Below are 23,516 nucleotides of genomic sequence, written 5' to 3'. Positions count from 1 at the left end.
CATTTAGAAAGGATACATAACTCACAGCATCCAAAAGTGTCTTTGGAATGGAACTGACCTGCATCTCTTGTGTCTACAATGAAGTCACACATTTCAAAAGTTCGCCCTTCTACCAAGCCACGTCCAAAAACTCTTGCTCGTCTGGCATCTCCTATCTCAGACTGGACCACCATGATTGTTACAGGGCTGTTTGGTACATGGCTTCCATTTTTCTTGATGCTAACCAGATGTTCTCCTACTTCCCGTGGAATGAATGAGATGCCTACAAAGCAGAGAAATGTGACAAACTTACTAACTTTTTACGCACATTATACTTGATTTAAATGCCTTAAATACACCAATAAATGAAATACTGGACAAGCACTCGCTACACACATTGAAGTATTGCCCTCAAATGGGGCTCAAAGCCATTCTCACACGGTGACAGAAAGCACTTCAATCACAACCTAGCATGCAAACTAGCATGGGAGGTCATTCTTCATACTCTTCTGTCTTTGGCCAACTGTACCAAACAAAAATGAGACACATGGCTTGACAGAGCTCCTCTAGGAAGGAGCAAAGCAGTCAGTCATTTCACATAACAAAGCAGACTGGAGTAGAGGCTACTAAACTAACTCTCTCAAATCCAGACTCTCAGAAGCTTACCAATGTGGTTGTTGGGTAGCCTCTTCAGAAGACAAGGTTCATCACGACCCGATGGGGCTTTAATGCTGGCTGTTAGGAGGCTGAGATCAGTCTCATTGATGTCCAGCAAAAAGTCAGCAGCTGAACCCAGCTTAACATGGGACCGCCTCCGGTTATCATCTGAATGTATAAAAAGAGAAAAGAGTTAGGAAATATTACAAGATTAAGTGCAGAACAAGTCAGAGGACTTCATGTTCCTTCCACAAACCAGGTCCCCCATGCTGTAAGAGATGAATTTTCATTAAGAAGTGCTTCCAGAAGGCTAAACTTTATACCTGTGATCTTGGCTGTGAATGGACTGCCTGGGATGTGCTTGTCATTGTACTTGACTAGGATGCTGTAGTTCCCAGGCAGAGTAGGCAGGTATGTTACTGTGCAGGTCCCATCTTTGTTATCAATGCAGCTGATCTCTGCTTTTGAAGGTCCTTCAATAGCCAAGTCCAGCCCACCTAGGAGACAAGAACAGCACTTCTGTTTATCTTCATGCACACTAAATTCAAAGAATTGGTCCAAAGAATTGATCCAATATTTGGTACTGAAAATGCATCTTAGATGCCTGTTTTCAAATGGCAGAAGCAGAAACAGCCCAGGTAAACCTACTGACACCATAACTAATCAGTCTGCTGGGTTTACCTAACAGTTCTTCCACATCCAGTCAAACTACTAGACCTTCACTGCCTTCAGTTCATTTTTAATTATATGAATTGTTTGCACCCTCTACCACATCTGCTGCTCTCAGGAAGAACTAATAAGATAGTTTTCACTACAAGTTACAGCTTGATGAAATAATTTTCATCTGATATTTGCACAGGTCATTTGTACTGCACCAGAGATTCAGTTGGACAGATGAATGCAAATTAATGCCAATGTGCACAACACTTCCAGAAAGTGCCTAGCTTAGGGTAGGGTGAGATTAAAGAACAGACTTACCCTCGCCTGCATCTTCTGTAACAATGGTGAAAGTTGCTGGTTTATTGGCAACCCCATAAATGAGGCCAGGCCCATAAGCAGACACACTGCCACTGTTTGGATAATTCACATAGAACTGCAGAGGGCTCTCTAAAGAAACAACAAACAAACAAAAAAAGAGAAGCATTTCTGAGGAATGTCTGGACCACATAAACAAAACAGACATCAAGAAGCTCCAACCCAACAATATCTTATTTTTATTCTTACTGATACCCATGTTCTTCAATGACTCACTATTTGATATTTGAAGAAACTTTAAGTGACTCTGATGCTCTCAAAAAAAAAAACCAAAACCCAAACAAGTAAGCTTCTCCTTTCATCTGCAAAAGATACTTCTCCACAATTTGTTCCACACTCAGTCACGACAAAGTTACTGTTACTCAAATTGCCAGAGATAAGCTTCAATGATGTTGTTAAGGGTCTTATTCATTACAAGTTTATTTTTAGCACATTAAATCAGAACATGACTCAGAAGAGGCTTTCAGTTTAGGCACAGATCTGGAGTTTCGGTAGCTCAGAGTGTCTGTTTCAATCAACCTGAACTAGCAAATTTGAAGGGTATCCAAGAACAAATTTGCCAGCCTCAGATTAGCTAACCTGGCACACAAGAACAAAAAGTATAGTCAACAACAGCCAGTAATGGTTTTGGAAAAAGGCAGAGATGGCTTTTAAGTCCAAAGCTAGTTTTTCGCAGCTGAGACAGTAGCCAGTTTTATTCATAATGGCCTTCAAGGAGGAAACATTACAGCACATCATCCTTCAGCCCAGATGCAGAGTAATGGTCTTGCAGAACTAACACATGATAATTTGGCACTTAGGGAGGTGCTAGATACACACAAAGTCCTGAAGGCACTGAAGCAGTAGCATGCATGACATTTTTGAGCTCCTTGCTTCAGCCAAAATTATCCTGTGTCTCTGCACCAACAGAGCCAGGCAGCCCCATTCAGGCAGCACTGTCTCATGTCTACACATCCTTGTCAAGATCTGTCCCGTTTCACCCCAGTGCCAAGCAGCTGATACAGGCAGAGAACAGTGGGGAAGCCCCAGCCTTTGGGCAAGGCAGAGCTTCAGCTGGGGAGCTGGTGAAGTAAGGACAAAGGAAAAGAAGAAAAAGGGAATGAAAGGCAGTGGTTTCTGGTTGTTAAGAAGCAGCCAGGAAGAAAGGAAGATTACAGCATAGCATGCATGCGTTTTATCTTATTGCAATGAGATGAAAACAGTAACTATAGTGTTTCAATCCCTTAGTCTTTGCCACAGATTGGAGATTTTATGCCAGTGCAGTTTTCAGGATAAGCATCCACCATAACCACTAGTTTTGCTCAGCACCATGGCAGTAAATTTCAGCCTGAAAAGAAACGGTAGTTAGAAAACTGTATGTTTCCTCTTCATAATAAAATGCCACAAAAGCTAGTTTCCAAAACCAAAATCCATTTTAAGCCTGGCTGGTATTATTAAACCACAATGGAAGCTCACACGTGCCAGATCACTCCTTTGCTTCAGCTGCTCTCTGGATAGCGTGCAGATGAGCTGCTGCTGAAGGATAACGTACCCCGGGCAGTCCTTACTAAGCTATGGAAACCTCACCAGGGAGCAGATGCATCAGCAGGATGCTGCACTTGGATTTGTGTCACCTGCTTTGTCAGACTCACCTGGGATGTGCTTTCCCATGTATTTTATGTGCATTTCATGCAACCCAACCTCAGTGGGAGCGTATCTCACTGTTACTGTGCCATCTTTGTTATCCACAATATCTGGCGTATCCGTCTTCCCAGAGGGCATGTGTACTTCACCTACAAAAAGCCACCGCAGGAGTTACAGGAGAAGCTGGCTGCTTCCCCTCTCCCACCCACAAAGTATTGTCTAGCCACTTTAAACAAGCATTTTAAATTGTTAAACTCCTTCCCCACAGGCACAAATAGGAGACTAATGGGAACACTAACCAGACATGTTTTCTACTTAAGCTAGATGAATACAACACAGTGGTAGACATCTGGCGAACAGTCCTGTGACCTTACAAACTCTACAACATAGCTGTTTGCTTGAGCCACTGGAGTTCTTATGGCAGATAAAGGCACACATCTACCTCGTCACAAGACACTCCCTTCTCCTGCAGCAATTTTGAAGAGAAAAAATTGACTGCCCCTTCAGCAGGGACAGACCAGGGCTTGGGGTGGGATTGATGAGCTAGAGGACAGGAAGGGACACAGCCCCTGTGTGCAGGAGCTTCATGCAGCTGGGGTTTTCTTGGGACAATGCTCTCAGCCACCAGACCCGTGGAGGAGGGGTCAACCTGCTCAGGAGATGGTATGTGACAAGAGTGCAGGATGACACTGGAAACATCTGCACAAAATAAATAACAGAGCTTATCAAGGATGTATGTATCTGCTCCAGCAGTAGCTCACACTACAGCCCAGCACTAAGGACCACAGCAGCAAAAAGAATCTCTTCATTTAACTGAAACCACCAGTGGGGTGTATCCTACTCACCCCTCAGCGGGTGCCACTTGATATGAAATTAAACAACTGAATTTCTGGCAGGATACAATCTTCCCCCACACGCTGTGGTCTAGACCACCCAGACTGCTAGCTGCTAATGGATAAACATGCTAACAGAAAGCAAAACCTCCCCGAGAGGCTACACATAACTCCAGGTACCTGTTATTTCTCCTTTCCTTACAGCAAAGGGGATCACCATATCAAAGGGCCTGAATCCCATGCCGTTCATGTCTCCAACCGGGACATAAGCTTCTTCGGTCACCTAAAGGAAGCAAAAGGATGGGACACTTCATAAAGGATGGCAGACCCAAACGAGCAATGAGCAGCTCCACTGCAAGCACAAGCTGGAGAGAGCGTGTGGTGATTATTGCAGGCAGCCACAGGACTGGGCTCAACCAGAGCAGTGTCTGGCCAAGCTCTCCTTCCTAACACCACCAGAGCAGAGTGAATCAAACATGGTGCGAATGGCAGACATGCTGGAAAAAAGTGAGGAGATAAAAATGGAACACAAAGGGATGGAAGACAATGTAGAGCACACGCAAGACCCAAAGTGGCTCCATCTGAAAGGATTTAGTTGCTTAAGGCCTGGAAGAGAAAGTGATTTTTGAATGGGGCAGAGTGATTGCAACACAAAATGGACAAAAGAAACAAGTTTCACAATGTGACTCTGGACTCAAGACACTGTTCTGTTTTACTGAGAAAACAAAGCGATGTGCTCAGGTTGCTTTTGCCAACAGGAGACATTGCAGAAGTAGAAGCTGTAGGTGTAATGATCCTCTTCGTTTTTAAATCAGTTTATTTGGAGAATCCCTTCAAGCAGCAAAGAAAAAACAAGGTCTGGATCCCAAGAACAACTGATCAAACAGAAAGAATGAACACAATGACCAGAGCGATTCAAGCAGTCCCAAGAAGCAGGCTGTCATCTGAAATGGAACACAGAATGGGGGAAAAACAGCTGAAAAATGTAAAAATTGTGTACCCAAGGGCGGAATCCAGGGGGAGAGGCACCCAGTGGCTCCTGCGACCGCACGGCAGCATCATCTGCATCTACAGCCTGGGCAGGGGTAAAGGCAGGTCAGGTGTTACTGTGGCACAGGGCATTCCCACCTTTCACAGCACAGAATGCACAGCTCCCTCCAGCTCCTCAGCACCTTCTTCCCACCCCACAGATCTCTAAGTCCTCTTGCCATTGTAAGGACCTGGATCCAGCCAAGGGAGCTGGGAAACTGTCTGTGTCTGCAGGCGCTGGGGGAAGCCACCAGCATCACAGCAAAGGGACAAAGCTGGGTACACAATGCTGCTGGGAACTTGGGAAGCTGGAAAACAGTGTCTGAACACTGCTGGAATTGAATTTCAAAGTTGCTTTTTTATGGGACTGGTGCAGGGAGGGAAGTGAAAGGTTTAAACCTAAGATGCAAGCCCCCCAGGCGTCGTGCTGCGTAGCATGGTGTGCGAGCTGGGAGACAGGGGAGCCTGAACCCTGGGAAGGCTGCTCCCAGCTCATGCACTGGGGTGAATGACCCAGCCCACGCCCTGTCATAGCTGCAAAGCCACTCTTCTGATTCATTGCTGGGATAACGTTGTCAAGACACAGAGTGTTTTCCCCCAGCACTGCCTCCCTTCCCACCCGGCATGCCAAGAGGATGACTTGCAAATTCCCATCTCCCCCACTCAACCCAAGGAGAGCGGCTGGGGCCGACACCCCCGCACGCAGCTCCACCAGGCTCCTCCTGCCCCTTTGCACCACTGCAAACCACACTAACAAAATAAACCGCTGGAAACTTATGCATGGAAAGACTGCTATGAAAACCAAAGCAAAACAGAAATACTGCTGCTTTGCTGTTCCCCGACCCCGGCTGAGACACCCAAGTCAAAAACATACTCTATCAGCCAGCTAGGAAGTGGGAATTTTGGCTGGCCAGAAGCAGGCTCCTTGACCTTGAGAGGCATTTCCTGCAGTGAGCTTTGAGTAACGACCAAGTGAGCAATTTTTCTTGTGGAAATCTTTGAGGACACTGGCAGCAATCTGCTAGGGAGGTAGGTAGGAAGAGCTGGTGTCCAGCCCCAAGGACTCGCCCTCCCAGACTCAGCACAAGTACAACCATGTGGTTCCAGGGATCAAGATGTGCTGGAGGCTGACTCGGCTGAGATAACAAGATCAAAACTTGTTTTACCAACACAGAGATCTGTGTTCCATATGAAGGGCTCCTGTGAAGCAGTAAGTCTGCTCTTCAGGGAGGTTGGGGCTTGCTTTGCTTTTGAAACCTAAACACTGCATGTTGAAGGAACATAATTAGAAGGAGGGGATTGGACTATAACAGTTTAACTAGCACTTGAAAATAATTTTTAAATGTGAGCTAACAGCCTGCTTCCCTGCCATCTGTCAGCAGATTGTTCCTTATTTTGGGGTCACCATTATAAGTGAGTGAGAGATGGACAAGATGGAGCATCTGAAAATGGCTGAAGTACTTAGTTGTAGAAGCTGATCACAACCATCCTTACATCATTTAGAAGAACTACGTGGTCAGGAAATGAAAAATTAATTTGCTTTGAGGAGCCAAGTCTATATCCTCTGATGGCTTCTATCCCTCTTCCCTTAACTGTATTGCCTGCTCAAAACAAACTCTAAAAATAACAAGGATTAATTAGCTCCTTCTAGTCTAGTAAATGCCTAAACATTTACACAGAGAGTTAGCCTATCATTAAATAAAACCTGGCAGCAGGAATCCAAATGGGAGATATTTTTGGATCAGAGCTGGCTTACCATGACGGTGAAAGGACTGTTGGGAATGTCCACCCCACCGAAGCGGACATAAATCACATAGGTTCCTGGTTTGGCAGCAGTGTAGAAGATATCATAAGTCCCATCCTCATTTTCAACAACATCTGCTTCAGCTTCTGTCCCATCTGGTGTCAGGACGGTGCACGTCACTTTTCCCTTCCCTGCTGATTTGGCGTCTACCACAAAACCAACCTCCTCACCAGTCTTCACAGTGGGTGCAATTCCAGGACCTACAAGACAATTCTTGTTACACAAAGTGCTCAGAGGACATTTTTTCCAGGCAGACAGCCCACAAGGGGCCTGGGAAGCACAGCACCAAAACACTGGTTCTGGGGACCCACAGACATGGTTTTGGGAGCAGATGTACAACAAGGGATGTTCATAGTGTTGGTCAGCACAACAGCATGCAAGAGCTGGCCACCAGCTTTCCTCCTTCTCTGCAATCAAAGAGGCTGGATAAGAACAGAGGGGAAAAAAAGCTAAGTCTGAAGAAAGCAATGCCTTAACCCCTACTCTTATCACCACGTTCCTTTATGCAGAGCCAAAGGCACTATTTTCTGTCCTAGCCACTGACTCAGCTATCATTGCTTTAGCATAAACCTCCCTGGGCAAGCAGCTATGAAAGCGCACAGTAGCCATGGCCATGTTTCTTCCTAAATTACCCACAAATTATTTTCCACTGTTCTACCACACACTGGAAAAAAAAAAAAAAAGAAACAATCCCCAAATTGTAGCAATCAGATCCAGCCTGAAGAACACTATGTTCAAATGAGAACCATTAAGAATTATTTGCTGTACATATTTGTACTTCTTAGGCCAGCACTTGTTACCAGGTAAACGGCTCATTTACAAATGGCAACAAACCTGCCATTTTAATACGTTGGCAGTATTCCAGCATCTACTCCTACAGCAACTGTATTTCAGCTTTACAGCTGAGAGTCAGAAGCACTTCTTGGAAAGGGGAAATTTAAGTTGGCATCTGAGAGTAATCTCCGTGACAATCATTTGGAGTAGTTAGTGACTTGAGTTACTTGAAAGAGTATCAGATTCAGCCACTAAGGCCTCTTATAAACAAAGTTTGAAGGAAAGTGGATACCTGCCACTCTGTGTTTTCCATTGTGCTGGGAATATATCTCTGTTAAAGCAGGTTTGAAAGCAGCCAGATGCTGGATTGGAATTGGGTATGATCTAACTGCATGAAGCGGGTCAGCACAATGCCCAGACACTTTCACACATCTACAACCACAGATTAAGCTTCCCTTTTGAATGTGACCTTGCCTTATTTACTTATTTTCAAATCTGGGGATTTACATTCAGTGGCATTCTTGTAACTAGTTACTGTCACTTCTGCTCCCTGCCACAGCCCAAAACCATGTATGTGATGACCAATCGTCCTGAGAACAGGTTGGGGTCAAAGCTGTAAGTGTACTCTTAGAGCAACAAATTTGGAGTCACTCCCCTACACCAAGGCACTGATTTTTGAGGCACTGATTATTATCTTTAGGTTCTCTCCTTCCACACATGCCTTCCAGAAGTCTGTTCAGACCTATCCAACCTTAAGCAGACAGAAAAGGAGAAGAAATCTCCACTAGTAAGACCCAGCCTAAACAGGCTTTGCTAATGCAAAAGCACACAGCCAGCTATTTACATCCTCAGACTTATTTCCGTTCTTGCTCAGAACGAAAAGCTTCTTGCAGCCCACAGTACAAGGAGCATGATGCAGTGAACATGCACAGATATATTATTTTTAAATCATACTCACTGCAGTTCTCAGTGGGATTTCTCTAAGCCAAAATAAGCATCAGACTTCAGTAACATCTGGCTGTTCATAACAACCCAAGCAGTTTGAAAGATTCTGCTAGAGATTGCAGGAGATTCCCTCTTACACACAGGGTGGGCATTTCTTTATCTTTAGGAAAGCCCCTCTTGTAAAAGCAGCCAGATTGCACAAGTCTTTGGTATCTTTTATACTCATCAGCTTTACACCAAGTATGAACAACGGCAACAGACAGGAGCCAACACTCACCTGTGGCCAAACACTTGCTGGCATCCCCAGCTGGAGATGCCCGGATCCGATAGGGAGAGGAGGGGATATCATCTCCACCGTACTTCACGCCAATCGTATAGCGGCCCGTTTTGTCAGGGACATAGGTGACTGTGTAAGTGCCATCCTTGTTGTCATGTATGTCCACTCTCTTGGGTTTGCCCTCTTGGTCCTGAGGAATGCAAGCCAGAAGATTAAGGCACTATGAAGTTAGTTATGAATCCCTATAGCAGGGCAGCAAATCTGTTGCCAACCATATTTAGTCAGTCTCAAAGAGATAGAGAACTGAAGCCTTTTGAGGGTTAAAAGTCACTTGCGGACTATTAACCAGGAATAGACTATTAGGAGCAAAAAGGTATCAGACCACTATAAAACAGTCAGTGCTATCATTAACTACCCTTTGTTTGATACAAGAATGTAAGATCCAGGAAGCCACTTTAATCAACTTAATTGTAAGAAGTTTTAGGCTTCACTGCCACAGTACTGCTGGCAATGAAGAACACTTCCCAGGTCCCTGAGGCACAGATCAGGAGCCAGACTATGCAGCTCTGTTCTGACAAAGCACTGGGCAGCTTTGGCCAGCTGGTCCCCAAAAGGTCTGCAGTCAAGGGAAGTGTTACTGAAATCTGTGTCAACCCTCCTGGATGAGGCATCCAGCTCCTGGCACACTGCAAGGTCTATAGTTACAAGCAGATCTGTGTAGTGCCTTCAGCTACCGTGTCTACACTGAGTATAAGAGCTGAAGACATACATAAAAAATACAGATCAGAGCTTCGGCATCAAGCTTTTGTATCTACAGCCAAGATCTGTGCTGTGCAAGACAGAGCTACTCCCAGCCCCAGCTTTCAGTGCAAACTATCAGCTGCAAAGTATGAAGCATTTTAGAAAGCCTTGTAGGCCTGCTTACAGGGAAACCACACAGTGACTCCATTCTGTATGTCATAACGTGACACTTCCTGGAGTACAGTATAAGCTACAAAGGATTTGAGACTTTAGGTACAATGTGATAAAGCCTGCTTCTTTCAGGAAGATATTTGACATAATATTTGACATTCAACAGCTGAGAATGAGAAGTGAACAAATGATATGAGTAGGATCACCTATGCACTCCCAGCATACAGGACTTGTGGAACTTAATCTTCAAAGCCACAGCCATGCTGGGAGCTCTGATAAGCATTTTGGATTCTTTAAGAGCACACCTGCATGCCAGAATAAAAGCAGATGCTGTACTGCACCTGAGCAGACAGCAGAACAGCATAGGAATGCAGAAGGGCAAGAACAACCAGCCATGCTTTGACCCAGGCATGCCAGAGCTGAGAATGTGCTTTATGGCCCACTGACCAGAGACCTTTTTGCTGAGGCCACAGAGTCCACGCACCAGAAATTTCAGGAAGAGCAATAACAACATCAAATAAAACATTCCTGCAGTATCTCCTTAAGCAGCTCTTGGCTTTCGGTAGCCTTGAGGGAGACTTGTTTGTTAATTTATCATCATGCAATGCTCAGTGTGGATGTTATCTCATGGCCTTGCTGAGCGATACTCCTACAAGGCTGTCTCCACTTCAAATTCCAGTATTTTCAGAATCTTGCAAGGAACTATTTATCTCATTTTGGGTATTTGCAGAGTCCAAGGTTAACCAAGTGTCAAATCTAGCCTAGGTGATGACTTTAAGACAGAAGTCTCAACAACCACAGAGTGCAAGACTTTCCTGTACCAGAGATTAAGGTCCAGCCAGAAGTCCAGTCTCCAGAACACAAGGCATGCCGTGGCACTTCTGATAGGAGCCACTTGTGCCCACCTAAGCCAATATATTTCCACTCCCATTTGGTTTTGTAGTTACTTACAGTGATCTGTACAGCCAGAAGTCCCTGCCCAGCATCCTTAGCATCCACAGCAAACTCCACAGGCAGGCTGGCAGGTATGCCATAGGAACTGAGCCCTGGTCCGCTTGCCGTCACTTTACTGGCATCATATGTAGGAAGCACCTTCACCTTGAAAGGACTTAAAGGGAAAAGCATTATTGCCTTCTCCTCCTAAGTCAATGGCTGATAGTTACTGCAAAACACATCCAAGTGTAGATACAGCTCCACTATGGCATCTCTGCTGCATGCGCAACAGGCTCAAGCCACCATTGAACCCTGCATTCATGCAAGGAGCTGCACTGGTTAAGAGAGAAGGATCACAGCTAGCCCTTAGTGCTTGCGTGTTGGGAGAGCACTATGTAGTCATTAAATCTTCACTTCATCTCCATCACCTTACCTACGAGGAATCTCTTCATCAGCATACTTGACAGTGATCATATAGGGTCCCTCCTGCGTTGGGGTGTACACCACAGTGTGGGTGCCATCTCCATTGTCTACTATATTAACAGGCTCCACAATTCCTAAAAAAAGAAACAGAAAATTTTCTCAGCTGTGCTATTAAAACTCAGTTCCTCACCCACTATTTAGCTCTAAGCTGCTCTGTTCATTTACAGTTTGCAACAATCAAATGTCAATTTTTAAATCTTTTTTTATTTTTTAAATGAAAGCAATAGTCATGGATCAGTGATCAGTTTTCCTTATTTTGTATTCAAAAGCCATTGACTTGGGATAGATTTGTTACCCACTGCTCTCTGGACACCCTTCTTCTTGCTGTAAACAAAAGCTAGCATGAAAATATTGGAGAAAAATCTGCCTTTCTCTACAGTCCAGGTCAAGATCAATTGCTCAAAATACAATGAAGATCTTTCGAGAAAGAAAATGACTAATGGTTATAATTGCCTGAACTGTCATTTACAAGATTACGTACTGCTCCTGGGATTCAGTGCACAGAATAGAGCCCTAAAGCCAGTTGGTGGTTAGCATTCACCAACTGAATCTTTCACAATCAGGTATCTGTAAAGCAGGCTAACTGTTTTGGCAGGAGAGCCCTGCAAGCTGCCAGAGCCATAAGCAAGCAGGATCAATTATTTCAATTTGCATTAAGCTAAATCTACAGCAGATTAAGTGACATATCAGTTCAGATCAACACACAAAGCACTCTAGAATTACAAGTTGGCTTTAAAACACAAAAAGGATTAGCAGTAAAGCAAGCACAAAAGAAATTTATAGATTCCATGCAAAGCCTAAATCCAACACCGTTGGTTCCCACTCCCTCCTCCAGATGATTCTTGCTGTTGCCAATTGGACTTCCAAGAGCCAAAATTCCCAGTAGTTTGTGATGAGTTCAAACCTGTCTCAGGGCCACCATTAAAGAAATCTGAAATCGCTTTCAATGGGGAGCGCCATCCCTGGGAATCCGTCTCATCCACTAAAATTAAAGAAGTGTTACCTGGGAAGGACCTGCACCACCATGACCTGACACTAGGTTGGGGAAATTGCTCTCACCTCCCTGCAAGGTGAGACTGGCAGCCAAAAGGTACTCTAACAAGATACCATGTAGCCAAGCCCCAGCTTTTTAGGTTGACGCAAACATCGGTAATGCTTGAGAGCCTTGCTGCTCTCTAGAGAGGGTTCCATCACGTTTCACCAGCTCCTGTAACCCACTGCCATGGGTTTCCCAAGCCACCATTCACATATGAGACTATTGGATTTATATCCTGATGTCTAAATCTAAGCCACAACTGTTCACCAGTTATGGCACTTCTCCCAGCTCTGAAGATTAGGATAAAGACACTGCCCAAAGCAGCAGTACCCAGGACACAATTCTCCTCTTTTTACAGCATGACACATGGGCCAGCTATCAAGGTACACGTGCCAGATGAACAGGAACAGAAGGAAATGCTCATTAAAGTGGTATCACCACCTCCTCTGCAAGCAGAGCCAGTACCATGTTACCACCAAAATGCAGAGATGCTGGATGAAGAACTCCAGTTCTTACCTCTGGGTCCTGCCACCACCACCTCCAGGGGTGCTAATCCTGCCTTGCTGGTGTCTACAGTGAAGGACTGTGGGATTTTGGCTCGAACAGCTGTTCCTAGACCTGGTCCTGCTGTCTTCACCTTGCTGGGATCCACAACATCCTTCACAGGAACCTTGAAAGGACTGCCTGGAAGTCAACGCAGAGTTAACAGTTAAACACCACAGAGTTTCCGGAAACCAAAAGGTCTTTTTTTCTACTTTTCCTTGGGAAAATTACTATCCCTCAACCTCAAGCGGGAATGACAGCCTCACAGCTTCCATACTACTTCTCTGCTTCTGCAAAATGCAGAAGTGTAACACTGGTGCTTTGACTTTTTCACCATCTATGCCACAATTCAGTTGTGATCCATCCCTTCCAGATCTCACACCGCAGAAAGAAATGCATGAAAGAAATCAGTAGTGCAAACAAAGCATCATGCAGGCACTTGCTTCCTTCACATTTTTCCAAGTTTAGTATGTTGACAAATAAAATTAGACCAACGGGAAAGAATCAGCTCACTCACAATGCCTTGGAAAGAATACCTGGATGTGTGCTGTGTGACAGCATGAAACAAGTCAAACATTACCGAAAAATGTGTCTAGCACTTAGGAGCATTTAATTCCTGGTATTAAGCAAAATATCATCTTTTTATCATGAACTGCTGGATATCAGATGTACCTGGAATATTCCTTAAACCAACTTCACTTCAGTTTGACATCCAATGCAAACACACATGTAAACACCTGGCTTAGGAAGCAGTTACTGAGCTTTCTGAGCTGACTAAAACATGCAGTTTAATACAGTCCCTGTAACAAGCTCAACCATTAGACCATCTCATGCAAAACAGATACTTGAAGGCATCCACACACCAAAGGGCTATTTTCTAGCATATTATTCATCACTTGCACATAGTATCAGTTATTTATCAAGGGCTATCTTCCCTTTGCCTGTCCCACCCATCTGTAACCACCCTTCTGTTCCCCTGCATATGCTATAGTCTTGGCAAGGCTCCTCCACATCCCCACTGATGCCACTTCAGAAACAAGAAGAAACCACAGCCCTTCCCCAAAACTACCACACCACAGCACACAGTGTCCCCACTTCCCTGCTGGGTGTGAGGAACAAACACCATAATTGTTTCTGCCCCAGTTCCCAGGAGAAGAAGAAAGTCAAAACCTCAGCTTCCCCCAGCACAAGTGAGACACAGCCAAGGTGCTGAGTCCTTGGGCTTAGCATCTTCCCACTTCTGAAAGACACCAAGAGTTCTTACCAGGAATATGCTCTCCCCCATACGTGATGTTCACATCGTACTCTCCTGGAACATAAGGAACATACTCTGCACTGCAACTCCCATCCTTGTTATCTTTACAGCTAATTTTAGACTCTGAAGGTCCTTCAACAGTTATCCCAAGGCCACCAATTCCTGCTCCTCTGCAAAACAAAGCCACGCATTGTTAGAATTACTCACTTCTAACAGCAGCTTCGTAGCCTTTGCATGCTCTGTCTGCACTTTACCCTTACTGGAAATGCAGTAACCTGACTTCTGATGTCCAGTGTGCTCCAGATGCTCTGGCATGCAAAGCCATTCGATGTAACCTCACTTGCATTTTCACAGAACTTTATCTTCAACCACTATCAACCTCTAATCTCTGAAGGGCAGAGTGCTCACTGTGAGGTAGCACATGCAGTAATCAGAAGGCCACAGCTTGGTCTTTTTATAAATATTTGTACCAGGTTTAGCACCCGGCATAGCATGGCCCACTACACTCCCCACTCAGACATTTAAGGATCAAATACGCCCAGTTACCTGGTGACAACTGAAAAGGCATTTGGCTGATTTGTGAAAGCTTCTTTAAGGCCAGGCCCTTGTGCCTTCACACGTGATGGATGGCAGCCTTCTGTCACGTTCACTCTGAAGGGACTGTTTGGCACAGGCACCCCATCATATGTTACACTGACTGTGTGTGGACCTGTTGAGAGGAAGAACACATCCCAATTTCCCTATGTATTCTCATCACTTAACATTGTTTATACAGATACTACAGGCTTACATGTCAGCATATGGCTAAGAGCTTCCTCCTGCATTTCACAAGACTTCACTAGTGTTTCATAACTGACATGCCATCTACTCATTGTTATTCTGAAGCCAAGTTATGGTAAAAGTCAGTTCTTCAAGTTAAAATAGAGCTACTTCCTGCAGAATTTCTTTCCTCCTCCGCAGGCAAGAAATCTTGCTAAGATGCCAGCAAGTTACTGGCAGACTTCAGCCGTTTGCCACAGAAGAGCTGATGGCTCTTGGTTTTCCCCTGTCAAGTAAAGAAAAAAAACCAAACAAAACCAGAGGTTACCCTTTTCAAAAGGCGTGTACTCTACTAAATAGGTTCCATCAGCATTGTCCTGGATGAGACAGTCTGCAGGGGAGCCAGATGGGCTCGTGATCTGTGTCCTGATGTGGTCACCACCAGACTTTGTTAGAGGTCGAGCATCCACAGTGAACTCAGTTGTAGCTTCTCGGAAGACATCTGCAGGATACATTTTGAAGAGTCACTTCAAGAACCGGGTGTATTTCCAAAGATAAAGTATTTTATGAACCAGCACGATAAACAACTCGTTTGGGAACATACCAAAACATCCCAGTTCAAGGGTCACCATGGAACCCTCAACTATTACAACTTCTAATGCACAGAATATTTTGTGCAGGATAAAGGACCAAAAGTCCTACAAATTCTGGTAACAACAGTTATTCTCACCTTTCCCTTCCACTCCTGGACCAAAGACTTTAACTCTGCTTGTGTCCACAGCTGGCTCCACTTTGACACGGGCTGGGAATTTAGGCACTTGCTCTCCTCCATATCTCATCTTGATTGTGTACATGCCAGCTGAGAGTGGTATATATGTTACAACGTAGGTCCCGTCTTTGTTATCATCGATCTGAATTTCAGCTTTGGAACCAGAATCTGACACCATGTCCACCCGCAGGTCCCCAGGACCTGCTTCTGTGCAGTCGACGTTCAGCAGCCCTGCCTCACCCACTTTACCACATTCCAGACCCGGGCCCGTGGCAATGACTTTAGAGACATCAAATGGCATTTCTATGTCTGCCTTAAATGGTGAACCAGGAATATGAACTTCTTCAAAGAGGATGTTTACAAAATACTCTCCAGGCTTTGTAGGCAGGTAGGAGACAGAGCAGGTTCCATCGCCATTGTCTGAGCATTCAATTTTAGCTTCACATGGGCCTTCTACTGTCAAACCCAAACCTCCAGTTCCTGCTCCTTTGGTATCTATTGTGAACTGGGCTGGTTTTCCAACGAGTCCCCCTCGGAGACCTGGACCATGAGCTTTTACCTAGAAGAAAATATGCATTTGAGCTAAGCTCATTTTTTTGTGTTATTGCCAGCACAGACTGCCTAGTTACACTTGTCTTGCAATTCAATGAGGAAGCATTTAAAAATACCCAGAAAGTAACTCCTCCCAGTTCTCCTCTAAAGTTGGTGTCTCTCCTCCAAAGAGGTTTTTAGGGAAGGACAATCATACTCACCATAGCTGGGTTTATATAGCCATGGGATACAAAAGGTAGAAAAGTTAAAAACATTTGACAGCTGTGCACACATTTTTCTTGAAATCTATTTCATTAGAAAGGAGCATCTCAATTAACAGAGCTGAGATGTTCGTGAGGCAAACTTTTACTAAATTAGGAACAATACTTGTATTTGCCATACTATGCAGAACGCTTGCAGTATTCTTATTTAGGTTAATATTGGGGTTTTTTTAAAAAAACAGCATTATAGGAATTACTTCCATAAGTCATGAAGCCTGCAAAAGGAACTGAGTAACAGCACTGAGTAACAATGATCCTAGGTCTGGCTTGGCCAAAACAAAGCCAAGTCTCCTGCAATAGCCCAAAATTCCCTACTCAGGTATCAGTTGCTATGCCATCCCTAAACCATTCACTTACCTTGGAGGGGTCTGGAGGTAGTGTGGCCTCCACAGTGTAGGGGCTGCCTGGGATTGGGTTGCCATCATAACTCACATCCACCACATACAATCCTTCTTCCCTTGGGATATATTTTGCAGTGCTGCACTCCTTACCCAGAACAGGTTCCACCAGACAGGGCACAGCTTTCCTCATTGGACTGGAAATACGAACATCCAGTTTACCTTGCCCACCAGCTCCTTTGGTGTCAATTACAAATTCCTGATCCTTCCCTACTTCCACTCCTGGAAAAGACAAAACCCATACCACTATATTAAGTACACAACATCAGACAGTGCTCCAAGCAATCTCACATAAATGGACCACCGAGGAAGCAAGCTCAGTCTGCACCCCTCTCTATGCAAAAACCTGCCAAAACAAATAAACAAGTGCCTTGGTTGATTTGAGCTACAAAGCTACAGTGCCAGACATGCCTGCAAAGACATGGCCTGACAGTATCACAGGGTTATTTCAGGAACACAACAGCCCTAAGTTTTCTTACTTAAAAAAAAAAAAAAAGAAAAAAGATGGTATGAATGGCACTCTGCACTGTAGAAGTTACATTTACCTGAACAGCCACCTAGCATCAGATTTCATCAGCAGGTGCCCAACCTGGTGACAAGTCCAGCTCTGTTCACCACAAGGGGTTAAATCCCAACACATGCTTTGTCCACATTGCTATGTCACATTTGGAAAAAACAAAAAAACAAAACAAAAAGCCAAAAAAACAAAGCAAGTAAAACAATATCTAAATTGAAATTCAGTGCCCAGGAGGACCAGCTCTATCAGAGTGGTCAAGCTGTGCAGTTGGAGCTAGTTGATCCCCAGCTGGAGCAAGTTAGAGAGAAGATTGTTTTGCACACTTGTGTTCCAGCAGCACATGCTGGCTATCCAGGTTCAGGAGAGAATTCAGAGGCAGACCATGGGGGCTGCCAGCCCAGAGGTACTTACTGTTTTCAAGTCCATTGACTTTAACTTTGCTGAGGTCCAGTGGAGCAGCAACACCCACAGTGAAAGGGCTTTTAGGGATAGGATCACCACCATAAGTTACCAAAATCTTCATTGGACCCTAGTTGGAGAATTTACAAGTTAGCACAGTTCCTCACTTCATACAGACACACTAATATCCAGGCAGTACATAACCACTTCATCTAATCTGTTACAGCTGACCACAGCCAAACTTATCGTTTATGGACTCCCAAGCCTCATCCCAGTGCAGCCCTTCAGAAGTATTAAATGGTTTTATTTAATGCAGGAAGACAAAGACAGCTCTTTCCAACATTTAATTAGACTATATTCAAGCTGCCTGGCAAAACCTCTGGCTCAGGCTGGCTACCACCCTCCCAGGACTCAGACCTGACATCTGAATGAACGTCCCAGTGCTCCAGACCAGGTATCCCCTTCCACAGCATAGGGAGGCCAGGCCCAAGCTAAGCCTGAGAGGCTGTATTATTACAGCAAAGCAAAGAGGCTGTATTATTACAGCATCTGAAACACCAGGGTTTTAAGCTCTGCAAGTCAGGAAGATTAATGCTCTTGTGTATTTTGGCTAGAATACCACACAGCCATGGCAAGCTCCAGCCTATGATGTGTGTTCCTTTTCTTCTCTCCTACCGCAGTCCATATTGTATCTATATTCACTGTTTGCTTACTTTTCATTCTTGGATGGTTTAGCTCCCAAGTGAAATAATCATGGATGTTTCGCGCAAGCTAGTGAATAGCTTCCATGATTACTCTTGGTTGTTTTTAGAAAACACACACACGGGTAGCTGTAGCAACACTGGGAGATAGATAAGGCTGAGTAAACAGTATTAAACCAAGGCTCCTCTGCTGCTGACATAGTCCCTCAAGAATTTAACTACCTACTCCATCCTGCCCCTGCTCTGAGGAGTTCAGCAACTCATTCATAAGCTACTGCTTACAAATCCCAAGAAACACAGAGTCCAGGAATGACCTACATGCTCCCCACCTTGAGGGACAAGGCTACTCTAAATGCCATGTGGTCTATTTTCATCTCTTTTTAACCATTGCTTGACTGCCACCCCTATCTGCAAGCATCTCCTGTAAGTCCACAGCACCTTCATGACCCCAGGTACTCTTCCAGATAGGAAACCCAAGGGGTAAGCCTGGTTTGGGCATCCTGGCTTGTTTTGCCACTGCTTTTCATGTGAAACACAGCAACGTGGTACTGCTCATGCACATGTGTGGCATTCAGACAACTTTGCACCCTTCTGCATACCAGCCCTGACTGAACAAGCAAAAGCCTCTCCAAACAGGCATGCCAGCCACATTCCGAGATCATGCAACTGCTTTATCCAAAAACAAATGCTAGCTCTATGGTGCTTCCAAGAATGCTAATCCAGCATTACCAGATAAATAATGCTGCAGTCCTCCCTATCAGTCTACTTTCACACAGCTACATTCAAGGAAGTTGGTGCAGATGACCAAGTTGCTCATGTATTTGTTCAGCAGAACAAGAAAAGCCAAACACTTTCACCTCAGCACTATAGAACCCATGTATTCAGAAATACATGAGATTTGTGCATTCTGGCATGAAAAAGCCTTTTACAAACATACAAGCACAACGTAAGGAAAAATACTTCTAGCTACTATCAGCTTCCACTTTCAGCTTTAATGGTGTTGCTAGGAAGCATCTGTCTATCAACCAAAATGAGTTAGAGTATATTTTTTTCCAACCCAAGGGTAAACCTCAAATACAGACAAATACTTTGACTCACTTAATCTGCAGCCCAGCTTCCCTCCTCAGCACCAACTCCCTACTGGGGAGCTGCTGCATCATCACGCAAGCATTGTGCTTTTGTCCCTGCTGTGCGTTGCTCTACAGCTCCTCTGACAACAGCATCTTGCTGAGAGGCAGCACACCACAGCCCCATCTCTCTAGGACTGGTGCAGCTGGTGCAGCCACCAGCTCCATTTCAACCTCTTAAAGTTCACCACCTTTCTTCTTCAACTGATAAGGTGTGGATTGACAACTTGCTCTGTGTGCCACTGCTTTAGTATCTCACTTGTTCCCAGAAAAAAAAAGATACTGCCAAGCTATCCATAGCTATGCCAGAAAATTATATTACTGCTTTCCAATCCCAATTGTCCTGCAGGTTTAAGGGATCCTGAGGAACAGGACATCCTGATAAGATTTATCTGCTCATTCCTCTGTGTGCAGGCACCAGAGAGGGAGATCAGGGCACTACAGCAACATGAACTATTCCCTTGTATGTTTCTACAGGATTCAGACCTACCTGCTGTATTGGAGTGTACCTAACGGTGTGGGAATAGTCATAGTTGTCAATGATATCCACATCTACCACCGCCTCTCCTGGCACTGGGCTGCTGAACTGCACATCCAGGGGTGCTTTTCCAGCTCCCTTGGTGAACACAGTGAAGTGTGTTGGCTTGCCATTTTCCACGCCTGAAGGAAAAATGTTAATTCTAATTTATGCAGGGCTCACACACAGAAACTCTTTCCAAGAAGCACTTGGTACCTATAAATCCCAGTCAAGCAAAATGCCGAGGGAGAGGAACCGTTTCCCATTGCCTGGCACCCCGCCCCGCTGTATCCAGGACTGCATCACTGCATCCCAGCAATGCTCAGCCAGGCAGCAGCTACCCCACAACAGCCCCTCACTATCCAACACTGGCCACATCATCTCAACCCTGCTCTCACCAGTTTTGTTCAGCCCAGGTCCTTCAGCTTTCACTTTGCTGGCATCGTGTGAGGGGTCCACTTTAACTCTGAATGGACTGGCAGGAATTTCCTGCGACAGAAAAACAGCTTTAAACATAACCAGGTCATTCCTCACCAGTTTTGACAGATAAACATTTTAAAATACTTCTGCTTTAACTCCAGCACCACCTTAAGTAAAATTTCATCTCAAGCACTCTACCATAGTGAGCAGTATTATTCAAAGTCAAAGGCAAAGTTAGCAGTTGGACAGTCTGCAGGGACTTTGCTCCCTTTTACTTTTTTAAGGAAAAGTTATTTTTATTCCTATGTTCCTTGGAGAGTCATTTAAGTTTTCTATCCTTTAGAGAATAGCTTTGAGACTGCAGTCATTATGCCAGCTCAAGACATCACATGTTCGAATTTCAGCATCTACAGCCAACCCCTCTCATTTGTATCCTCAAGTACTACAAAAGTGGTTTTGGAAACAGTGATCAAAGTACACGTGAGGTGAAATGAAAGGAGTCAGCTGTAAATTGCCACATCCAGCTGTGAACTGGCACATGCTCGGTGACTGAAGAGCACAGAAACAGACTCTAGAAACATCAGGCTGTGAAAAGAAGACTACAAACCTCTCCTGCAAAAAGCACTTTAATGGTGTAGCGCCCAGCAGCAGGTGGGGCATACTTCACCGTGAATGTATCATTAGCATTGTGGATGATGTCAAAATCTATGTCCTCTTCCTCATCACTGACCACACGAGCATCACACTTAATTCCAACACTGACATCACCTAGGAAAAGCAAAAGGAGGTTTTGCTACTGGACAGTGCAAGCATTTTGCTAGCCAAACAGCCAACACATTCCCAGTTCCAGTAGCTGATTAGGTCACCACATTAATTGATGTAACAGATCACATCACAATTCATTGCAGTGTTCTGCTTCCCAAGGTTTTTCCATGAAACAAGGAGAACCAGCATGAAACAGTACATAACCCCCTCTCTTGCATGACCCATGGTTCTGATACCACAGCAACAGCCCAGCCTGCCTTTACCTTCTCCTGCATCTGTGCAGTCAACAGTGAAGTGGGTCGGCTCACTGGCTTTCAGACCCGTTCTCTCCACACCAGGTCCAAACACTTTCACTTTCTGAGGATGACTTCCTTGACCTATAAGGACCTACACAGGTTCAGAAGGGTCAGAATCACACATCTGTGTCACACTCGAGACCACAATCAAGCTGTAGCATTACTTGGACAGAAGCTACAGGAAAAGAGTACTAGGGTACTCTTGAATTGCCCCAACTCCCTCAGGCTGCAGCTGCATTGACAGGAGACTGTCAAAGTGTGACCTTGTAAAAACAGAAAGCTTTTTTCAAGTGCATAGATTCTTTAAAAAAAAGAAAGCAGAAGGCCACACCTTCTTGAAGCTGACAGAAGGGGTTTATCATCCTAGCTGTAACTACAGGCATTTGTGAGAATGAATGTCCAGCTCAGCTAGACCAAGTAATACTTACCCTAAATGGGCTATTGGGCACGTTGGCTCCTCCCCAGACAACAGAAATTGTATGCTTAATTGGTTTAACTGGCACATAGGAACAGGCAAATACACCATCAGGCTTGCTTTTTATCTGGATATCAAAAGGGTTTCCTTCTCCATCCTAAAAAGCAGTAATAAAAGCAGAAGGCACCAGTAACTTGAAAAATGTTTGTATAGCTTGAACAACCCAAGACTGTTACAAAATGCATTTTTTTTTCTTTCCAGAGCCACAGCTCAAAAATACTGAAGAAATACGCAAATTACACTCCTGTAAGTCTTCATTATTTAACACTTGCTCATTCCTAACACCACCCTCCATCACATACTTTAACAACTTTGCCTGAAATTCACAGGCTCAGAAACACTGTGGATGCTTCCAAATGACAGCTCCAGGAAATTACAGCTTGCTTTGTTGAGAAGACTCCAAGTAAGGAAGCAAAGCCATGTATTTCAAACACCAGGGAGAAGTCACCTTGTCTTGTGTAAGGTTTGTTGCCTGACTACATTACACAGATCAAAGCACAGAGCTTTGAGGGAATTACACATGCCCAGAATTAAGTGCATAGAAGTACGTAAGCCATTTTTCTCAACAATGTTAAAGCCCTTGTGCTGAAGTTTCACACAACTGCCTTTGGCTTTTTACCTGTGCATACATCTTCAGAGGTGCTTTCCCAGCGTCCTTGGTTTCAACTGTGAACTCAGCAGGATTATTCACTATACAGCCAGTCTTCTCCAAGCCTGGGCCATAAGCCTTCACCTAAAAGAAAACATCCCAAGAATTTCAGCTTGCAGCTCAGAAAGAGAAGTAAAACTATGTGATTTATTTCTAAAGACCTTTCCCTTCCCACAAAACACACAAAGCATGGGATACAAGTGGAGGCTAGCAGGAAAGCTGAGAATTTGGACTATTTCAGCAAGTTTTCATTACATTGAATCTAAACCACAACAGTGTTATTAGGAAAAGCTGAGTAATATCTGGCTGGAGCATGACAAATTTAGGGCTTTACACAGCTTAAAAGCCAAATCTGATAGCAGATGCCTCCAGAAAGATCTCTTCTGCAGTTACATGGAAGATGTGTTATGCCATGGGTGAATTTTGATACACCACCTTATCCGGGTTGAAGTCTCCTGAAGCCGGTCGGATGAAGGCCATGTAGGGGCTGTCTTTTATGTCCTCATCATCACACATGATATGCACAGCATATTCACCAGGCTCTTTGGGCCAATACTTCACATCACATGAGCCATCATTCTTGTCATCACACTCAATTTTAGCCTGAGAAGGGCCTTCTATTGCAAAGCCTGAAAAAGGAACATGTATGTTCCTCGTGTTAAGATCTGTGGTGGCTGCTATATTAACATCACTTCCCCAAACTGCATTTTATTAGCAATAACCTGATGCTCTCTACCACCCTTCTTCAGCAACATAAGAGATAAACCATCCTTCCTTTTTGGGTCTCATCCCAC

The 23,516-nt window shown here is 44.5% G+C and overlaps 1 protein-coding gene across 4 annotated transcripts in view; it reads right to left on the bottom strand.

Annotated features, from left to right (window-relative positions):
* FLNB (filamin B) overlaps nt 1–23,516 on the bottom strand; it is a 71,378-nt gene that overhangs the window by 12,115 nt on the left and 35,747 nt on the right. For 2 of the 4 annotated variants that reach the window (XR_003988075.1, XM_030458562.1), the window contains exons 12-37: nt 23,158–23,351; nt 22,693–22,806; nt 22,027–22,170; nt 21,566–21,689; nt 21,145–21,305; nt 20,516–20,606; nt 20,091–20,260; nt 17,785–17,902; nt 16,816–17,078; nt 15,608–16,205; nt 15,206–15,379; nt 14,665–14,827; nt 14,128–14,288; nt 12,837–13,004; nt 12,189–12,266; nt 11,235–11,358; nt 10,820–10,976; nt 8,957–9,146; nt 6,913–7,160; nt 5,128–5,202; nt 4,308–4,410; nt 3,303–3,443; nt 1,615–1,743; nt 960–1,133; nt 646–804; nt 59–262 (exon numbers count right to left, since the gene is read on the bottom strand). Coding sequence is in view for 2 of the 4 variants with exons in the window: in XM_030458562.1 (XP_030314422.1) it covers nt 59–262; nt 646–804; nt 960–1,133; nt 1,615–1,743; nt 3,303–3,443; nt 4,308–4,410; nt 5,128–5,202; nt 6,913–7,160; nt 8,957–9,146; nt 10,820–10,976; nt 11,235–11,358; nt 12,189–12,266; nt 12,837–13,004; nt 14,128–14,288; nt 14,665–14,827; nt 15,206–15,379; nt 15,608–16,205; nt 16,816–17,078; nt 17,785–17,902; nt 20,091–20,260; nt 20,516–20,606; nt 21,145–21,305; nt 21,566–21,689; nt 22,027–22,170; nt 22,693–22,806; nt 23,158–23,351 (4,425 nt within the window). In the remaining 2 variants the exon portion in view is untranslated. The remainder of the gene's footprint in view (nt 1–58; nt 263–645; nt 805–959; nt 1,134–1,614; nt 1,744–3,302; nt 3,444–4,307; nt 4,411–5,127; nt 5,203–6,912; nt 7,161–8,956; nt 9,147–10,819; nt 10,977–11,234; nt 11,359–12,188; nt 12,267–12,836; nt 13,005–14,127; nt 14,289–14,664; nt 14,828–15,205; nt 15,380–15,607; nt 16,206–16,815; nt 17,079–17,784; nt 17,903–20,090; nt 20,261–20,515; nt 20,607–21,144; nt 21,306–21,565; nt 21,690–22,026; nt 22,171–22,692; nt 22,807–23,157; nt 23,352–23,516) is intronic. The other 2 variants (XM_030458563.1, XR_003988076.1) reach the window with 2 other exon arrangements.

Source organism: Calypte anna, chromosome 12 (assembly GCF_003957555.1).
Source record: "Calypte anna isolate BGI_N300 chromosome 12, bCalAnn1_v1.p, whole genome shotgun sequence".
Classification (NCBI taxonomy): Eukaryota; Metazoa; Chordata; class Aves; order Apodiformes; family Trochilidae; genus Calypte; species Calypte anna.
The sequence above is the reverse complement of the archived record's forward strand: the minus strand, read 5'-3'. Positions and strand labels throughout refer to the sequence as shown.